We start from the raw sequence: 17,892 nt of genomic DNA on the forward strand, positions 1-17,892 counted from the left end.
CCACAGCTCTTGCAGGTTCACAGCCTCCCTGCTCAGCTCCCAGAGAACAGCACACTGACCCAGGCTGTCAACATTAGCTTTAGGATAAATTTCTAAGAAAAAATAGTCTAGTCAGAAACTCATATACTTATATAATTATTCCTTAATCCATTTATTTTCATCCTAGTATGAAATTCATATATTAACTTTTCTTTAATCCATTTATTTTCAAGCACTTTAGCCAAATATTTCTGAAAGCTTTCAAACACTGGCCTCTTTTTCTCCCAGGGGCCATTGCCTTCAGCTGAAACCAAGTTAACTGAGCAGTGACTATAGTTTGAAAACACCACAAAATTCTGTGCTGTGTTTACAAATTGACAAAACAAACTGTGCTGTGTTAAGTCCAAAGCTAAATGTTTGTTTTGGGGAAGTGGAAATCTCTCTCTGTACAAAGACCAAGCTGTTGACAAACAATAAAAAAACCATCACCACATTTTACAAAAAACAAAGGCCTTGCCTGTTCGCTGCTCCATCCCCCTCAATGCTGCTCTGAATCCAGCCTGCCCGGGAGATTTTGCTCCAGTTGTAGCTGTCAGTACAAGTGCATCGCTGCAACCCCCACACGTAGGGCACAAAGCTGTAACCGGCATCACTAGGAAGCAGGGAGTAATAAGTCAATTCCACAAGGTCTGGGAAACTTGTCAGGAGTCTTTTTAATAAGCAACAATGAAAAGTTAAATAATTTATGCCCTAGGTAACAAAACAGTTTAAGTAAAAGAAAAATTTCTTGAAAAAACTTCTGGTTTTTTGTATACTGTGAAAATTTGAACATATGACACAGCAGCAATAATTTGAGGAAAAATACATAGATGAAATGTTGCATTTTAAATTCAGTGTAACAGATAACTAAGTGAAAAATTAACAACCAGAACCAACGGCCCCCAAGAAATGAAAACATCAATGAGAGACAAATTTCCCCAAGTTTATGAATTGTATGTAGTTCAGTAATTAGATCGAGTCCAAGATTTTTTTAGCAAACATGCAAAACCCACTGAAATAGATGTGAAACCACCACACTCATAACTATAATTTTATTTTCAGGAAAAGTACCAGACAGCTGCATGCAGAGCCAAACCAACAAACTCAGAACATTCATCCTTCAATACTATCACTGTTTCAAATAATTAAATAAAAAAGAATCCAAGTGCATTCAAGTACGTGACCACCCAATTCCAATCTTTAGGTAAATCCCTGATTACATTTGTTGATTCATTATAAAAGAATGAGATACCATGTTGAATTTAAAAAGAGACTAGAGTGGAATGTAAATTGGCAGTGGAGCAAATCAATTATGTCCCTATCTCACTGTCTTCATTGCAAATAAAGGCTGAGAGAAACTGGGATTTCTGTTATCAAATACAGACATCTCAAGTGTCACCTAATAAAGACATTATTGCCATCAGTGTGTGCCAGGTTCAAAGCAGGGGCTAACTTGTTAGCACTGTGAGCTTTCAACTCAGAGTTCTCAATATGTTGATTCCGAATAACTTGCAGTCCTACAATAACTGAATCCCAAAAGTAGCTCGTGCCAGCCACGGCCTAGGGCAAGTTATTTTCTTGCAGTAAATGCAGACTCCCATTGCAGCAGTTCCGAAATCTGCCATATAACATTGAAACAAAAAGCAGCAATAAGTCCTCATTTGCAAAGCTTTTCATCCAAATGAGAGCACCAGTCTCAGCCCACAAACCTCTGACTCTGGCTATTGTTGCCAGAAGTCTTGGTACCACAACGAGATGCTGCACTGCCTCTGCTTTTCGGTCTCTGGGCGAGCTGTCCCCTGGGCAACCTGAAACGGGAGGGTTGTGCTTGTGCTTTTCACTTCCTCAAAAGAATGTGTGTGGGGACAGCAGTGAGGGGACCAGCGGGATCTTGGTTAAAGTAGATATCAAATACTTCTAAAGCAACGTGTCTAAACACATTGGTTTGGGTTTTTTTAATAGTAACACCTACCATACTGAAGCTGATGAGGGTGCAATCACCTTCACAGGGTCTAACCCAAAGCTGTCCAGTTCAAAAGGGATGCAAGGGGCTTCTGGCAACCTCTAACAAGGCATCTTCTCAATAAAAGAAGAATTTAAAAAGCCTTTTCAAATAGAGTTTAAAGGTAACTGACAGTATCTAAGAAATTAATAACCTTCCCTGCAAAATTAAAATGGGAAAGGGATTTTGAGTGACACACAGTTATTTAACACTTCAGTGCATGTAACAAAACTGCATACAAAAAGCCCATTTCAATCTGTATTACTGAAAACTGTCTGGAGCACAGGCTGTAGCCCCTAGTAACACACCTAAGCAATTAACATGTCCAGATAATGATTTCCGAAAGTTACAGCCTTTCAGAATAACAATTAACAGTTAGAACTATCTGTTTCTTTTATTTTCTCAATATTATTTTCTTTATGTGTTGGCTTGCTTTTTTCTTCTTTTATTTTGCTCCGGTTCAAGGTGTTTTCGGACATCTGATCCCCACTGGTGGACACAGGATCTAAAACTACAACGGATTTGGTGTCTTTTTCCCTGCTAGAAGCTTTTCTTGTCAATTCTGTATGACTAGTTGATCTAAAGGAAAAAGAATAAATACATTAATACAGATGACAGTTCACATATTCAGAAGGAAGACTATAAATACACAGAAAAGCATTTCTATTAATAGCATGTATGACCAGGATAGGTCAACCAAGCTAGGAAATAGATTTACAAATTTAGCAGCTGTTATGTACAGACAGTAGTGTAAAAAATGCAACAGTCACATTACCCCCCCATTTGTTAAGCTGGGCATGGAAGATGAAAAATGAACTCACAAGGCAGTGGAAAAATCCCTAGACTATGAAAGTACTGGTTTAAAGACAGCCATAAGAATTTATTTTCTCTCTGCTCATCTCAGAGGTGGTTTTAGGTTCCCCCGTGTCCAACAGAGCAACTGCACTTGGAGAAAATGCCACCAGCTCCTGCAGTGTGTGTGCTGACAGTCCTGCAGCCTGGAAGGAGCACATGGTTCCTCCACACCTCGATCCCAGTGCCACCTGTCCAGGGCTGTCTCTGTGCTGCACTCCACTGCAGGAATGGGAAGGAGCAGCATAGCGTAACCAGGTGTTCCCTGTGCCTGCCACTGGTCTCACTGGGAGCAAGTGATTTCTGGAAATTCATCTACTGGGCTTGCTGAACTACTGAAGGCGTTAGACTTACACTCTGTGCTGCAGAGATGGGGTTACTCCCTGACTGCCTGCGGGGCAGGGACTCGTGGGGATAAAGAGCCCTCCAAGCAGGGAGGAAGGAAAGGGCAGAGACACCTGGGTTATTTGTCCAGGCTGGCATCATGCTGTAAACACTTTTAAAAGCACTTGTCTGTATTCAAAAGGGACACACCGGTGTTGAAAACATGCAGGCAAATCCTTCGATTAGCTGGAATGCACCAGCAGAGAACGTGGCAAACACTGGGAACACTCGACCCGAACAAGTGGCAGATTGGGTGTTTCTCAACACCATCCTAACCCTGCTGGGTGGGCAGACAGGTTGGACCCCCTCCAGTGAGCCGTGCAGAGCCTGCCAGCCAACGTGCCTGAGGTCACGGAACCAGGCAGGCTCAGGGCAGGTACCCGGCCCGTCTTTAGGCAGGGCCTTGCACACTGGACGGGACCCACTGCAGGTGTCCACACTGACACAGCCACAGGCACCACACTGGGCAGGGGCTGAAATCCTTAGTGCTGGAAGGTCGTGCACACACTGCTGGATGTGCAGCTCCACTCCCCTGGGAAGCCTGGCTGTGGAGCTGCTGCACACAACTGCATTGGCTAGTCAAGAGTCTCTATTTTTCCCCCTTTTTCTGGTACGATAACACCCTAGAAAGGAAAAAGTAGCATCAACTGGAGGCCAGAGAAAGAAATTCAGCTACTGGATCCATCTGCTATGAACTGCCCTTTATTGTGACGGTCTTTGTCCTAGAGAAAATGACAAAGAAGAAAAGGGGTCACCCCACTCAACAATAGAGCATGGGGTAGGGAATGGACTGGCTCCCACCTGAGAGGGAGAGAGTAAATGAACAGGTTAAAACCAAATAAATAATCATAGAAACAACAGCTGCTGCACTTTCCATTTCAGAAAGAATTTACTCAGCCTGCTACTGCAGCACTGGATACAGCAAATGAACTTCCACGTTCAAGCTTTAATTACAAGAATTGTCTCTAACATCAGAACTTTGGTATAAGTTAATTAATGCAGAAATTGGCACTAATACATACAGTTTCAGACTCATTTGATTATCATCAGAAGCTAGTGACTTCATAAAGGAAATAATGCTTATTTTATGTAGAAGTTGCCAATCGTTCAGAAAAATACAAGATGGGGTATTTTGAATGTTACTGCAAATTAAACTTTTTAAAGCAGTGTAACCAGAAAAGGGTTATTTTAAAAAGTGCTACTTTTGAAAAGCTGATTGCCCAACACTATAAAAATGGTCAAGCCATAAATGCCAAGTTCATTTTTATTTCACTTTGGAGGTAACTATCTTTCAAATCCCAACAGCTGGACTATTTAATACAATCTGGTGAATCAAAGTATAATTCTTCACTGGGCTCACAGTGGGGAGTCTGCATTAGTGTATGGCAGCATTCCAACAACTGATGCACAGCCAAACGCTCTGAAGTCTGTTTCATTTATAACAAAAAATGGATAAAATGGCAATCATATTTACCACCTTCAAAGGACAGAAAAATGAAAGATGTTGATACAAAGTAGTTTAATGGAGAAAACTGGTGATTAAATCAATGTTTCAAGCATAAAAATAAGAATTACTATCCGACTTCCTTGTACGAGTACTCCCTTCTTCAAATCCTTTACACTGGTGCAGCACCAGCCTGAGAGTGTTGCTGTTACAGCTGAGGAGGCACTGTTAAAAATTATTAACCTTATTTATCAGGTTATTCATTCATTCATGAGTGAGCTTATTATACATAGCTCACTTTCAACACTTTGTCAAGAGCAGAATGTTTCAGTGTAAGAATGAACATAATTTCGGTGCTCCCTTTCAAAAAACAGTTTTTACTGCTACAAATAAAGCTGGGAAGAGCATGTAGAGTTTATCACAGTTCTGACCAATTACAAATTTGTCTAGCCAAGGTATTTGCATTTAGTTCTATGCAAAGCTCTTCCCTCATTAAAATTGTTAATGCTGTTATCAGTATTCTTGTTATTTGCCCAACTATACATTTCAGCTAGAAACTGAAAATCTAGTTCTATTGTACTCATTTACACACAGTTGTTCATAAGTCTGCATATATTTTTTATGACTAAATAAACATTTTTATGACTAAACACATAAAATCTGTATTGGGAAATTCAGATTTAGATGATAAATACATTTTAGGTTAATTGTATGGGATATGCAAAGTCCCATGCAGTACTGAGGACTGCCTGTGACAGAATATATTGCTTTGGTACTCTTATATTTATATGGTTACAGAACCTACAGAGGGTGTAAAACTAAAGGGTTATGCTTAATGGACTGTCAGTGAACCAGCACTGCTGAGCCCTTTGTATATAATTTACAGTAGGAGTACAAAAGGACAAACTAAGGATCACATAGTTAATTGAGACTTGGATTTTGTTTCCTCTGCTCATTAATTAGAATCTTGGCATCATTTAACCTTGATTGGTGCTCTATTAATGAAACAATTGTAAAATGTTTCCATTAGAAACCAGAATTTATGTCAAAGTCATGGAAAAAATTTTGTAGAAAGTCCCATCCAATTTCCTTACCCTGTGTAACAGCACAGGAGAGCAGCTCAGCTCAGCTGAGTGCTACTGTGCCAGACCACGAGAGCTGAGGTCATTTTATCTCAGTCCAGAACTTTTATTCAGAATAAAAGCAAATATGCAGATGTGTTTATTAAACGTTTCAGAATTCTTAATAAGACAGGGGAATAAAAAAGAGAGCACTAAAGGCTAAAATTCTGAGCAATAGTAAAAAATACACCAATTTTTTGAAGTCTTCAATTCTAAGTTTTGGAAGTCTTCAACAAACAAAAAATTCCATCCCACTACTACCAATATTTGTCCAAAGGAAATTATAGGGAATACAAACAGTGACACTAGTGAATTAGTCCATTGTTCCCTTCTCTGACAATACCAGTGCTATCTGTAACACTGGATATCTATGAAAAAAGTGCAAGAAACCTCCTCCATTTCAGAATGCCCCTGCTAAATGTAGTAGAAAGGTGGTCAACACAGCAGCCAGCAGAACAGCACTGCAGACTTCCTTTAGTATGGAGACTGTTCCCATTTCTAGGCATTTTTTTTTTTTTGAAAATGCTCAAAAAGATTGGCAAATTCATTTAAATGAAGAATCTTGGAGAGCTTCTACCTGCACTGAGAAGGAAGACAGAGTACACTCTAAGAAAAATGTGTGACAGTAGCTTTTAAAACAGGTAAAACTGAGAACATCCTCCCACTTCCAGAACATCCCATTGTTTTGTTCTTTCGTTGGTCAAACTAAATTGCCCATGTTCAAGCTGCACTGAAAACCTTTGCAGTTCTGTCAGGCTGAGACTGAGCTGTTCCCTGCAGAGCTGGTAGATGATTTGGGGGTACTAAGATTACAGCCAGGAGAAGGAGGACAAATCCTTTAATTGTATAAAATCATCAGATTAAGACTAACCCTCTCTGTAGTCCACTCTGTTAGCAAAGAACTCTGCTGCCCAGAAACACAATGTTTACGAAGTGCTAAAAAATGCCCCACCTAAAAACACCTAAAAAACGCAGGGGCAGAGGCAGACACACCTTTCCCTTCTGTGCCTACACACTGCAGGGGGTCACGGGAACTCTGCTCCCAAGGGAACTAAATTATCACCTCTTCTCTTCTAAGCAGTTGTCACAAAATTACACTCATGCTGGGTTAAACACTGGGAAGAGATTTGCAGAGGAAGTTACCTTCCCACTCAGGGAAGGTCTCAGTTTCTCTACAGGACACACATCACTGATGTCTCCCCCCTAAGCACCACCTCAGCAAAATTTTATGCATTCCAAATCATCTGCTTAATTGTTTCACACCCTTCTAACAATCTCCTGCACTGAAATAACACCTCACCTAGAGGTTCTAAACTCAAATCTTTCTCCTGAGTTAAGTTACAGAATCACAGGATAAGCTGAGGTGGAAGGGACCCACAAGGATCATCCAGTCCAACCCTCAGCCCTGCACAGGCCCATCCCCAAGAGTCACCCCCTGTGCTCCAGAGGATCAGCCAAACCCTCCTGCAGCTCTGGCAGCCTTGGGGCTGTGCCCACTGCCCTGGGAGCCTGTTCAGTGCCAACCACCCTCTGGGGGAACACTTTTTCTAATACCCAACCTTACCCTGCCCTGACACAACTCCATTCCCTGGCTACTGTCCCAGGACCCCCCCAGAGCAGAGCTCAGTGCCTGACCCTCCTCTGCCCCTGCCCAGGAAGTTATAACTGCAATGAGGTCTGCCCTCAGTCTTCTCTTCTCCACTTTCTCTAAGCTATGATCTGTTAGTTCGATTACAGGAAAATTTCAGAATTAACCTCTATTTATCAATGTTGCAGCCCTTCCTCCCAATCCCTCTCTCGGCCACTGACAGAATGGACCAGCCAATTCAGCTGGAGGCCAGTGCTTTGTTTACACTGAACCATGTGTGGAGCCCAACTTCAACCAAACACTGAAATTCTTTACCCTGTGCATATTTAGGTGGGAAGGATCCAGGATTTTACTTAATGAGCTGACTGCTGCTTACATACTGATCACAGACACATTTTCAAGACTAGGTCTTTTCCAAGAGTATGATCTTCTTCCTCCATGAGATGGGGTGTGCTCAACTGCTACTCAGCATGAATAAAATATGATGAATATAGAGCTGTTCATGTGTAAATGTCTGCAAGAATCACCTCCTCCCTCAGATCACAAGCCTTAATAAATGGCTAGTGTAGCAAACACAAGTATTTTGTGCACAACTATTCCTACAGTTTTCTATAGGAAGTTGCACATTAAAATCTAGGTGAAGAAAAAGAATAAACCCTGCACTGCAAGAGACACCTGGTAATTATGAGATGTGCAGTCCTCTACTGTGCTGTGAAAGGTTTACTTGGCTGCTGCAAACACCTGAAACAAGTCATACATTCATCAGATTTCAAGGAATTGCAAATGATGAGAGCTGCATCCTTTAACCTCAGGTATGAACAAGGAGAAGAAGAGCCACAAAAAATTTTTCGTATGCCCTTGTAATTTAGGGTATCTGGTCCAGGCAGTGTACTGTTTATTTAACACAGGCTACTTAAGGGATGTGGTGCAATGGCAGCAGATGTGTAGAGGGAAACAGCCCGTGCTCCAGACCAGTGTCCTCAGAACACACGTTTTGGGGGGGTACTTTCACTGAAGCAGCTCTCACATGGCCCCTGGGCCACCCATTAAAGGCTGGATCACATCTCCTGGTTTAGTTTCACTCATCCAATGAATCCAGGAATCCAGTTTTTGCACTAAGAACACTCCAGGATACAAATCAAAGCACAGCAAACAGGGACAATAGGCAGATTTGCTTCACAAGTGCTCTGCTGATCCAAACTCAGCTGCTAGTACAGATGTCCCCAGGGGAGCCCAGCAAACGGGCTAATTACAGAGCTGAGCTGTCAGACTTGTTAGCCAAAGGAACTTCCCTCTGATGCCTGCTTCCAATGAGCCCTGGTTCCAAACACTGCTTTCACACCTCAGAGTCTGGAGGCTGCTGCCACCAGCCCCTGCTGCAAACAGCAACCAGGAGAGTAAAGAAAAGTAATTGCACTGCAACATGGTATGAAGCCTCTAGGTTATTCCTGCTCCTCCCTGCCAGCCCAGCTGCAGGAGAGTGGGAGAGCCCCAGCACCTTCTCCCTCGCCGGAAAATCATCCTTAACAATGAGGTTTTCCAATTAAGCGGGTTTACACCAGTGACTCGGTGCAAAGAAGCCCTGCAGCATCAAGGAGTCTGGCCCACCACATTTGTTTTAATGCTTTAAACAGATAAATTAAAGTGAAATGTGTCTTTCAGAATGTCACCGAATAGGCAAGCTGAGAAATAAATTGAGCTTCACATATGCTTTTATAACAACTGTGACTGTCAACACAGGATCCTTTTCACTGTCAATTCACCACGCATTCTGCGAGACCTTGGGGCCTGCAATTATTTCATTTCCTTTCTTGTAAATGCAATTTCCACTTAGTTTGGTGGAATAAAGGTACACAAAAGGTGATGGGAGAAGCTTGTATTTTCTGATCTGTTCAAAATTGTAGAAATCCACAAACTACAAACAGTACTTTTCAGGAACAACCTCTTCTTTCCATCAGGGTAGCAGTTCAAGAAAAATGCAAGGGCATTATTCATGTCAAATTAACTGCTGAACAAATCTTCATCTTCCTGATTAAATTAAAATGAAGATCATCTTTCTTCTAAGGATACTTAAATGAAATAAAAGGAGAAAATACATATGATTGGAAAAGGCATTCTGCTTTTAACTCTCAGTGCAAATTAAATACAACTGTAGAGCACAAAAGGAAATTGGGCTCTTTATCCACTCAAAAATAAATGATGAAAGTACCTGTGGAAGAGTGAAGTGTCAGTTCATAAAACAGATGCAAACTGAATATCCAGTTCATTTGCCATGACTTTACCATTTGAACCAAGCAACAGAGACTTGCTAGAATTGGTCCTGGTGGTATTTTAACTGACAGAGCAGGAAATCAGAGGTTTAATTAGCCATGACTACAATATGCTGCCGATCTGATTTGTTTTATCTATTTCAGTCTTCAGTCTGCTGTAACTAAAAATTCTGCTGCCCACGTAAGCAAATGCAGCACTAGCTGCATTTTTTTTTTTTTTTAAATCTTGAGATTTCAAGATTTACCAGCAAACTTTTAAGAGGAATAGTCAGGACTTATTTTTGTCCAACAGAAACCGCCCTGCACACCTGCATACAGACCAGTATGACTCATGTGATTGTATTTTTTAAAATATTTGTTAGAACTACTTTTAATCAAGAGTTAACAATATAACTATCATTCCTCTTCTCTCCAAGATATGCAAAAAACCCTCAATCTTGCTATTCCTCAAAAACTCTTGAATTCTTTTTTTTTTTGTGGCAGAAAAGATGAACTCTTTTTGAAGACTGTTCACAGATTTTAAAAGGAAAAGAACTTTCATGGAAGTAGAAATAACATTTCCTATAATAGAGACGGCAAATTATTTGAGAAGTCAGTGAAAACAGCTCAGACTGTAGATTTATCTTATTAACCAAAACTGGTATTCGATTACTTTCAAAATGCACCATCTAAACACATCAAGTACTAAAATATATGTAGAAATCCATATTCTACTTACTGCAAAGGAGGCTTGGAGTCTGTTGCAGCCTGGTTAGAGACAGGACCTGAGTCGGGCACTGTGGAAGTGAATTCTGTCTCCGTGTCCTTCTTGCTCAGCGCTGTCTGTGCAGCACTGGCTCCCGAACCCAGCACAGGCAGAGATTTTGATTCTGATGTGGCCAAGACTCCAGTGGGACCTAAAACCCAAAGAAAGTTCAATGCTTCTGTTACCCAAATTGACTGGTGTAGAAACAGCATGAGTACAGCAGAACTCAAGCCAAGGGCAGAAATCAAAATGGCATTTTAATGAACAGTGCATGGAGAGTATCAAAACATGGTATCTGCAGCCTCTGCTCGCCCCACCAAGATTAACCCTTTCTTGTACCACAAGCAGTGTTTGCTGTATTGACACAGACATGCAGTCAATCCCCTCACCCTCTGGGGTGGCAAGTCCTGCTGTCCACACAGCACTACCCAGTCACAACTTGCCAGTGCTCTTCCAGCTGGAGCAGGAGCGAGAGCCAGCCTGATGACAGAAAAGCCTGTTCTCAGTATTGATGAGAAGCCAGTGAACTGTCTATAAAGTCTAAGATAAAACTACACAGCGACATTCAAACCAGACACATCTGCATCAGCTACGGCACGGACTTAGACTTGCACAGACTGTTTGTAACCAAGTAGAACATTAAGTTTTTTACAGATGACAGTAAAGCACAGCACAAAACTTGCTCCACAGAGCAGGGAAATTCAAATCATCAGCCCCAAACCCTCATTTCTCTGGTTACCATTACTTTCCAGAGTATTTTCACAGGAGGCTCAGACTATTAACTCCAGCAACAACATCTGAGCTGTGGGCTGGAAACAGGAACCTGAGTGAACGTGTCTGTGTGTGCAGAAAATCCTGACAGAGGCATCTCTTGGAGAAAACGGGCATGAAAAGGAACAGGTGCAACAGGAAGTGAGTCACTGTGGAAGTAGGCAGAGTTCTCCATAATGACTGAAATGGCGATGGTCTGGAACAGAAAGTAAAGCTTCAAGAGTCACTTAATGCAGGGAAAGGAAGAGAACTACAAAGGAGCCCAGCCACTTACTGCCACTGTCCTGGTCAGTGGTGACTTTCCGGCGCCGCAGAACTCGCTCCAGCTCCGTTTCACCGCTGTCCGTCTCAAGGGACTTCAAGCTTCGGGAACTAGTGGATTTATTCAGTGTTTCCTGCAGCAAGATATAGGCATGAGAAACTCTCTGAGGACATATTAATGTCTTACCAAGCATCTCATACGCACACCTTCAGAATCTTTTAAACTGCATCAAAGCGACTGCAGTTCCAGAACAGTGTGCCAGGCTCTCCCATTAGTATGACAGGGAGCACCTGGAGATCAGCTCACCACTCCTGCACTCACTTGGATTTCCCCATGTAGGGTCAACCCACACTTATTACACACAAGTGTTTGATATCAGGCTTAAGAAAGATACTTTGGATCACTAATGAACGAATTCCGATGTTGCAGGGAACTGCCAACTTCCTCCATCTTAACATTTAGGGATCTTAAACTGCAGGACCATTATCATGCCCAGCATTACCCACTGATAGCAAAAAGCCAAAGATCTGTATTTCACTGCTCCAGTAGGTTTTATATTTTAGCGTGGTCCCACAGTGCTGCATGTTGGTGCATACATGTATCTGCAGAAGTCAGTTATTAGCTACAACTGCAGCATTTTATATCATATAATCTAGCTGATCTGCCATAAACCTGACCCTATGTCTACATACTTCGAGATTACTCTTTTTCAAAGAGTTAGATCACAAGTTGAAACAGTTTTTTATGCGTACAAAACAGAAATACACACAATTCCTGCCTTATGCCAAGGTTAGCATGTAGTATCAGTGAAGCTGCAAGTCTCAGAGCACTTTCTTAAGGTGGGGGGAAAGAGGCTTTAAGAAGCTTTAAGCAAAGCCTGAAACATCACAAACTTGCCACAGGAATTTAAAGATGCATACAGTGCATACTGCATGCATTTCCCAAATTACAAGAGTCAGTCATTGGATCAGAACTTGACTGAAAAAAGATGTCACCCAAAATGTTTATATAATGCAACTGAAAATGTGGTGCACACATACTATCTCATTTTCCCTCTGAGTCTTGACATCTTTAGGAATACCCAGGAATCCTGTTTATTCAGCCTCCCAAAACATGTCAGACTTGTATAGCATTTTTCCAGCACATAAATAACATACTCTTGACATCTTTTGTAGACAAGCACATAACTTCTGAGCAGAAATAGCCAAGGATGAAATAAAATAGCACTGCAAGTTGCAGAAGTTGTTCTGCTTTCAGAAACCCTGTAAAGTACCTCTTAATTCTTCACTCCTGCCTAGAAGTTAAAATATATTCTTTCTTAACTATTTGAAATTTAACTAAGCAGGTTATTCATTAGCAGTACACTCCAGATCTGTACAACTGTACACGTAGAAAAACAGAGTCCCTTAAACTCTGCAATTTACGAAATATAAATGTGTTTTGTTTGTAACAATTACATGGAGGTCTACACAAAATGCATAATTAGCATAGCAACAACAAATGTTTACTCCATCACATTCCACTCCCATGTTTGTTGTCTGACTGTGCATAATCACTGGTCTCAAGAATAGACTGGAGCTGGATTTTATACAATTTGCCATACACTGAAAATACCCTGAAAGCTCAAAAGCAACGAGCCAGATACAGAAGTGCAGTGACTGCAGGTTTCTCTCTGCTCCTTCTGAAGTACATAATCAAGGCTCCTCTGAAGTCAGTGACACAGTGCTGAAGAAATAAAACAGCTATTAGAAAATGAAAGGATCTTCAGCAGGATCGTTCTGTCCAACCCTCACTGGTCCAAATGACACACTATATCCAACTACTCCTGTATTATGGAATTCCATTTAAAACATAGTCTCCGTGTTGCATTTTATTCCTTTCCTATTTACCTCTGCATTTAATTATGTGTCCCTCTAATTAGAGCTCAGCATTAAGGTCTGGTGGCTCTCAAGATCATTTCTTCTCTTAATCCCCTGCTTCCATGTGACTGGAGAACAGCAAGTCTAACATGTCATTGGTGCCCCACCTGTGATTTAGATCACAGCACAGGCTGAGCCTACACTTGTACTGTCTTGCATTACCCAACACAATGCTGAGGTTGTTTTTACAAGGGCTGTTTAGGTGCTACCATGAATAAAAAGAATGATTGTCCTCACTTTCTGTAGAGTGCAAGTGAAGCATTTTGCTTCAATACTGCCAGAATTTCACCTTATGTGCCAAAGCTGAAAATCAACTTGAAAAGCTTCAGGGGTACAGAAGTCAGGGAGCAAGAACTAAAGCTCCTTCTGACTCTTTCATACAATTTTAGCACTTGTGCAAAAGAAGCAACCAGGTAAAACAATTCAGCATATGAGTAAAGGACACAACAGGACCAAACTTAGCACACCGCTCTCAGCAGGACCCAATACACACCTAATGTTTTTGTTTAGTGATAAATGGGTACGTGGACAGCTATTAAGAATCAAATTTTTCTAAATATAAAAGCACACAGACTAGAGTTCTTGCTTTATTTAGGCTTTGTCTACATAAGAAATCTGGGGCCTCTGGAGAGAGCAGCAGCTGATGAGGAGAACTCTACATCTACTGTATGTGCAGTCTAGGGGCTTTACTCTGGACTAGATACAGATATTCAACTGTCTCTCCATCCCTAAGCATCCCCGCTGTGAGTACTTGGAAAGTTGCCAAAGGATCCGTGGCAGATGCAAACCATAACATCCCCTCTAGTGGCAGAAGAATTCAAACCCAGAGCAGAGTTCACAGGTTAGTTTTCTCTAAAACACGTTCTGTTAGCAAAACCAACAGCAAGACCAAAACCAACCCTTAAGTTGAACCAAAAGTCAAAGGTGGAATTGGGGGATTTTCTCCAAAACGGCTCTATGCTCTCAACCCAGAAAAGAAAATGAAATGTAAACTGGAAGTTCTCTTACCAGAATCCCCTTTAATTCTTTCATTGCACTTTCAGAGGGCTTTGGTGTTTCTGGCTGTAAACAAGCACAACACATGCATGTTAAAGAACACATGAAAGGTACCATGACAGTCTCTGCACTTGATGACAGACTTCACACAAGGGTCTGTGCAACAGGCTACAGCTGTGTCACATTCTCCTGCTCCCTCTTTTTGTGGGCACATGGACAACAATCAATCTGTTCTCTTATACAGATGAAGGGAAGAGCCTCAGCTCTTAACACTGGGAACCACACACTATACACAAAGATTATACTTTTGTGCAGAAGGTAAGCAATGTTTTATAGTAGCTACATTCAGGTATTAGGTGTAAGCATCACATAAAAGAAAGAAATAGTGCTAAATATAGTGTACTTCTTCATCAGCTCTTCTACCCAATTCAGTTACTCTCTCTGTGCTTTTTATTTCTCAATAGCTGTTTGTTTACAAGTTTCTTTTCTGTGTCAAAGAAACTGGCCTTCTATTTACTTACTGTCGCCTTCATTTCCTTTTCTGTTCTTCAGATATAATGCTGCTTTAATTAATTTTATCCAAAATCAAGCAAAGTAAATGACATTCAGAATGTTAAAGTCTGATTTCTTTTCAGTGTAAATTACTGTACTTAGCTAATGCTATTGCTCTGCTATTTATTCCAAACCTTTGTTTTAGGCCTGCTTGACTGGTTGACTGGTCTCAGGTGAACTCCCTTTTTAATTCTGTCCATCATTTCTTCAACAGCTTGTCTCTTCAGATCTGTAACTTCTTCACCTGTTCCGAAAATCAAAGACTATCACGTTCCAGGTATGAACTACAGAGAACTGGTACAAAGAAAAATGTGTTACACAGCCTCCTAAACAGCTTGCTTGCCATGGGCAGCCAGTTACCATAATCATAAATCAGTTTTAATGACAAAACAACATTTACATATGCAGTGTTGTTAGTTCCCTCCTATTTCATGTGGTTTGAGAACCTGGCTGGAACAACACACCAACACCTCAGACTGAACCCAACCCTAACATTTAAATAACACTGCATCAAGGTAAAGGGCAAAACTGAAACATCATGAAAAGAAATAGCTGTTTTCTCAAGAGGTCTGGTATTAGGACTGCACAGATGACACGGGATGCTATGTGATGAACCTAAGCAATATTTGTTAACTTATCAGCGTTCTAGATAATATAATAAAAGACACTTGACATGCCATACAAAGAAGTGTGGGGAAAAGAGTACTTAAAGCAAACACATGGAGAAATAGGGTTGATGCTATTCAAAGCTGCAAGGTTGTACCTTATATAACAGGAATTTTAAAAAGGCTTTCGCTCTCTCACTTGTCAGGGTACTACTGATGATTCATAGAAATGCAGTTTCTGTATTCTAAGCTGATTTAATGTCAGGCTTTAATTTCACAAACAGGCTGTTTCAAATATAAAAGCTTAATTGGTGGTATGGGATAGAAACCACTCATTCTAAGTCCTTAACAGGGGTCAAAACAAGCCTCAACTTGGATATAATAACTAGATCAAGAAAAAACTTTCTCCTTTTTATATTTTTAAGAACTGCTCAACTATAAAGAGAGAAAAAAGCAGTTTATATGTGATTGAAGAAGGGTCAGAACTGTTAAAATTTGCTAATAAATAATGAAATGGAGTTTAGAGAACATATAGTGCATGTCCTAGTATTTACTGCAATGCAACCACTGTTTGGGATAGTTTCAACAAAAAGGTAAGGAACCCTGATAAATGAAGACAACATAATTGGACTTTTACTGAAAGATAAGATTGACTCTTCATCAGAGATTTTGGTACAAGGTCACTTCTCTTTTCTTTTTTTCCTGACCAACAACCTTATTTCTCTCAGATTGGTAACCAGCTCTCAAAAACTCCTCAGGACCTGCCCAAGTCACTCCATTCCTCAGTTCCTCACCTGACAAATGGGAGGGGTAATTCTTTTCCCCACTTCTTGCCTGTTGGTTCCATCCCAAAATCCAGCCTTACTTACATACCATCAGTCTGCTAACAGCAGATTTTTCTTTAGCAGTTATATCCTATACCCATAATTTCAGCCAGGTTTCCTTCATTGTTTAAGTGTCAGCAAATGAGTTAAGCAATTCACTACAAACAAACTCCTGCTGTTTCAGAAGGAAGAGAGAAACAGCGAGAAAACCCTTGGTTATTTAACTGGCAATGCCTGTCTAACTACCTCTGACTCTTCAGCCACTCATGATCACTTGTAAATCTCTACTTAACTCCTGTTCTCAGCCTACCAAGTTTCCAGCTTCCATTAACAACAATAAAATGCAATTTCAGCTGTTACACTGTGCATGCAGAGCCACCTTAGTGCAAGGCTCTGTTTTGTTTTAGGTTTTCAGTATTATTAAAGGATTAGCATTACAGTCAACTCTGAGTGGTAATTTCTCAAGATATGAATTGAGGGATGAAAACCAAAGCATTTAACGAACAAGCTCTTAGGAGAGGCTCTGGACAGGAGAAACTGCAAACAAGAAGCCATCCGGAAGTTTGGAAATTTCCCTGTGTTATGCTGTACAGAACGTGCTCTCTGCTTAATGCTTGTTGGGTTTGTTCTGCCTCCTCCACGGAAGCCGCACAAAGCCCTGCACACACCGTAGCTGCAGTGACGTGCTGCAGTGTCTCCAGGTTGGAGGCACAGGTTGAACCCCTCAGTGCTACCACAGTGCAACTACTTCAGGCAGCACCAAACTGCCAGGCTGCAACTCAACCATCTGCACACTATCAGTGTAACAGCGTGGGGCCTGAACGGAACCGGCCTGTTCTCCCCACCCATCTCGCCCAGCACATCATTCTACCCAGCTCAGTGCTTATCTTCTCAGGTCCTTCTGGGAACCTACAAGAAACATGACCACCCTCTCTTTTCCAAGGGAAAACAGATTTTTTTCTACCACATCAGGTATGAATGAAATCAGTTCAGTGGAACATCCAATGAACATCAGAGTCAGAAGCAGGAAGATTAGAACTTTTTTTCAGTTACAGCAAAGACTAGGTCTTCCCTTAAGGTTTTGATCTGCAAAATCCACTTGGAAAACGTAAATTGAATGCTGATCATCAGTTCAGTTGTGCAGGTATAGATGGCTATAAGGGCTACACAAATCTACTTGGGATCTTGAAGAAGTTTGCAGCAGAATAAAACTGAATATTTCAGTTGGAAGGAACCTACAATGATCATCTAGTCTGACTGCCTGACCACTTCAGGGCTGACCAAAAGTTAAAGCATGTTCTTAAGAGCCTCTTAAACACCAACAGACTTGGGGCATCAACTACCTCTTCAGGAAGCCTGTTCCAGTGTTTGACCACCCTCAGCATAAATAAATTCTTCCTAATGTCTACTCTGAATGCTCCCTGATGCAGTTTCGAACCACTCTCATGTCTTCTGTCACTGGATCCCAGGGAGAAGAGCTCAGCACCTCGTTCTCCCTTTCCCATCTTCAGGAAGCTGCAGAGAGCAATAAAGTCACCC

At 41.2% G+C, this 17,892-nt stretch overlaps 1 protein-coding gene across 4 annotated transcripts in view; it reads right to left on the reverse strand.

Annotated features, from left to right (window-relative positions):
• Window positions 1–154: 154 nt before the first annotated feature.
• SHTN1 (shootin 1) overlaps window positions 155–17,892 on the reverse strand; it is a 60,655-nt gene continuing 42,917 nt past the window's right edge. For 3 of the 4 annotated variants that reach the window (XM_050339038.1, XM_050339056.1, XM_050339045.1), the window contains 5 exons: window positions 15,059–15,168; window positions 14,385–14,438; window positions 11,470–11,590; window positions 10,398–10,575; window positions 155–2,599 (listed from right to left, as the gene is read on the reverse strand). In XM_050339038.1, coding sequence (XP_050194995.1) covers window positions 2,389–2,599; window positions 10,398–10,575; window positions 11,470–11,590; window positions 14,385–14,438; window positions 15,059–15,168 — 674 coding nt within the window. In that variant the 3' untranslated portion in view covers window positions 155–2,388. Of the gene's footprint in view, window positions 2,600–10,397; window positions 10,576–10,813; window positions 10,905–11,469; window positions 11,591–14,384; window positions 14,439–15,058; window positions 15,169–17,892 lie in introns of those variants that run through there. The other variant, XM_050339062.1, reaches the window with a different exon arrangement.

Source organism: Myiozetetes cayanensis, unplaced genomic scaffold, assembly GCF_022539395.1.
Source record: "Myiozetetes cayanensis isolate MyiCay16 unplaced genomic scaffold, myiCay2020 scf10, whole genome shotgun sequence".
In the NCBI taxonomy this organism is placed as follows: domain Eukaryota; kingdom Metazoa; phylum Chordata; class Aves; order Passeriformes; family Tyrannidae; genus Myiozetetes; species Myiozetetes cayanensis.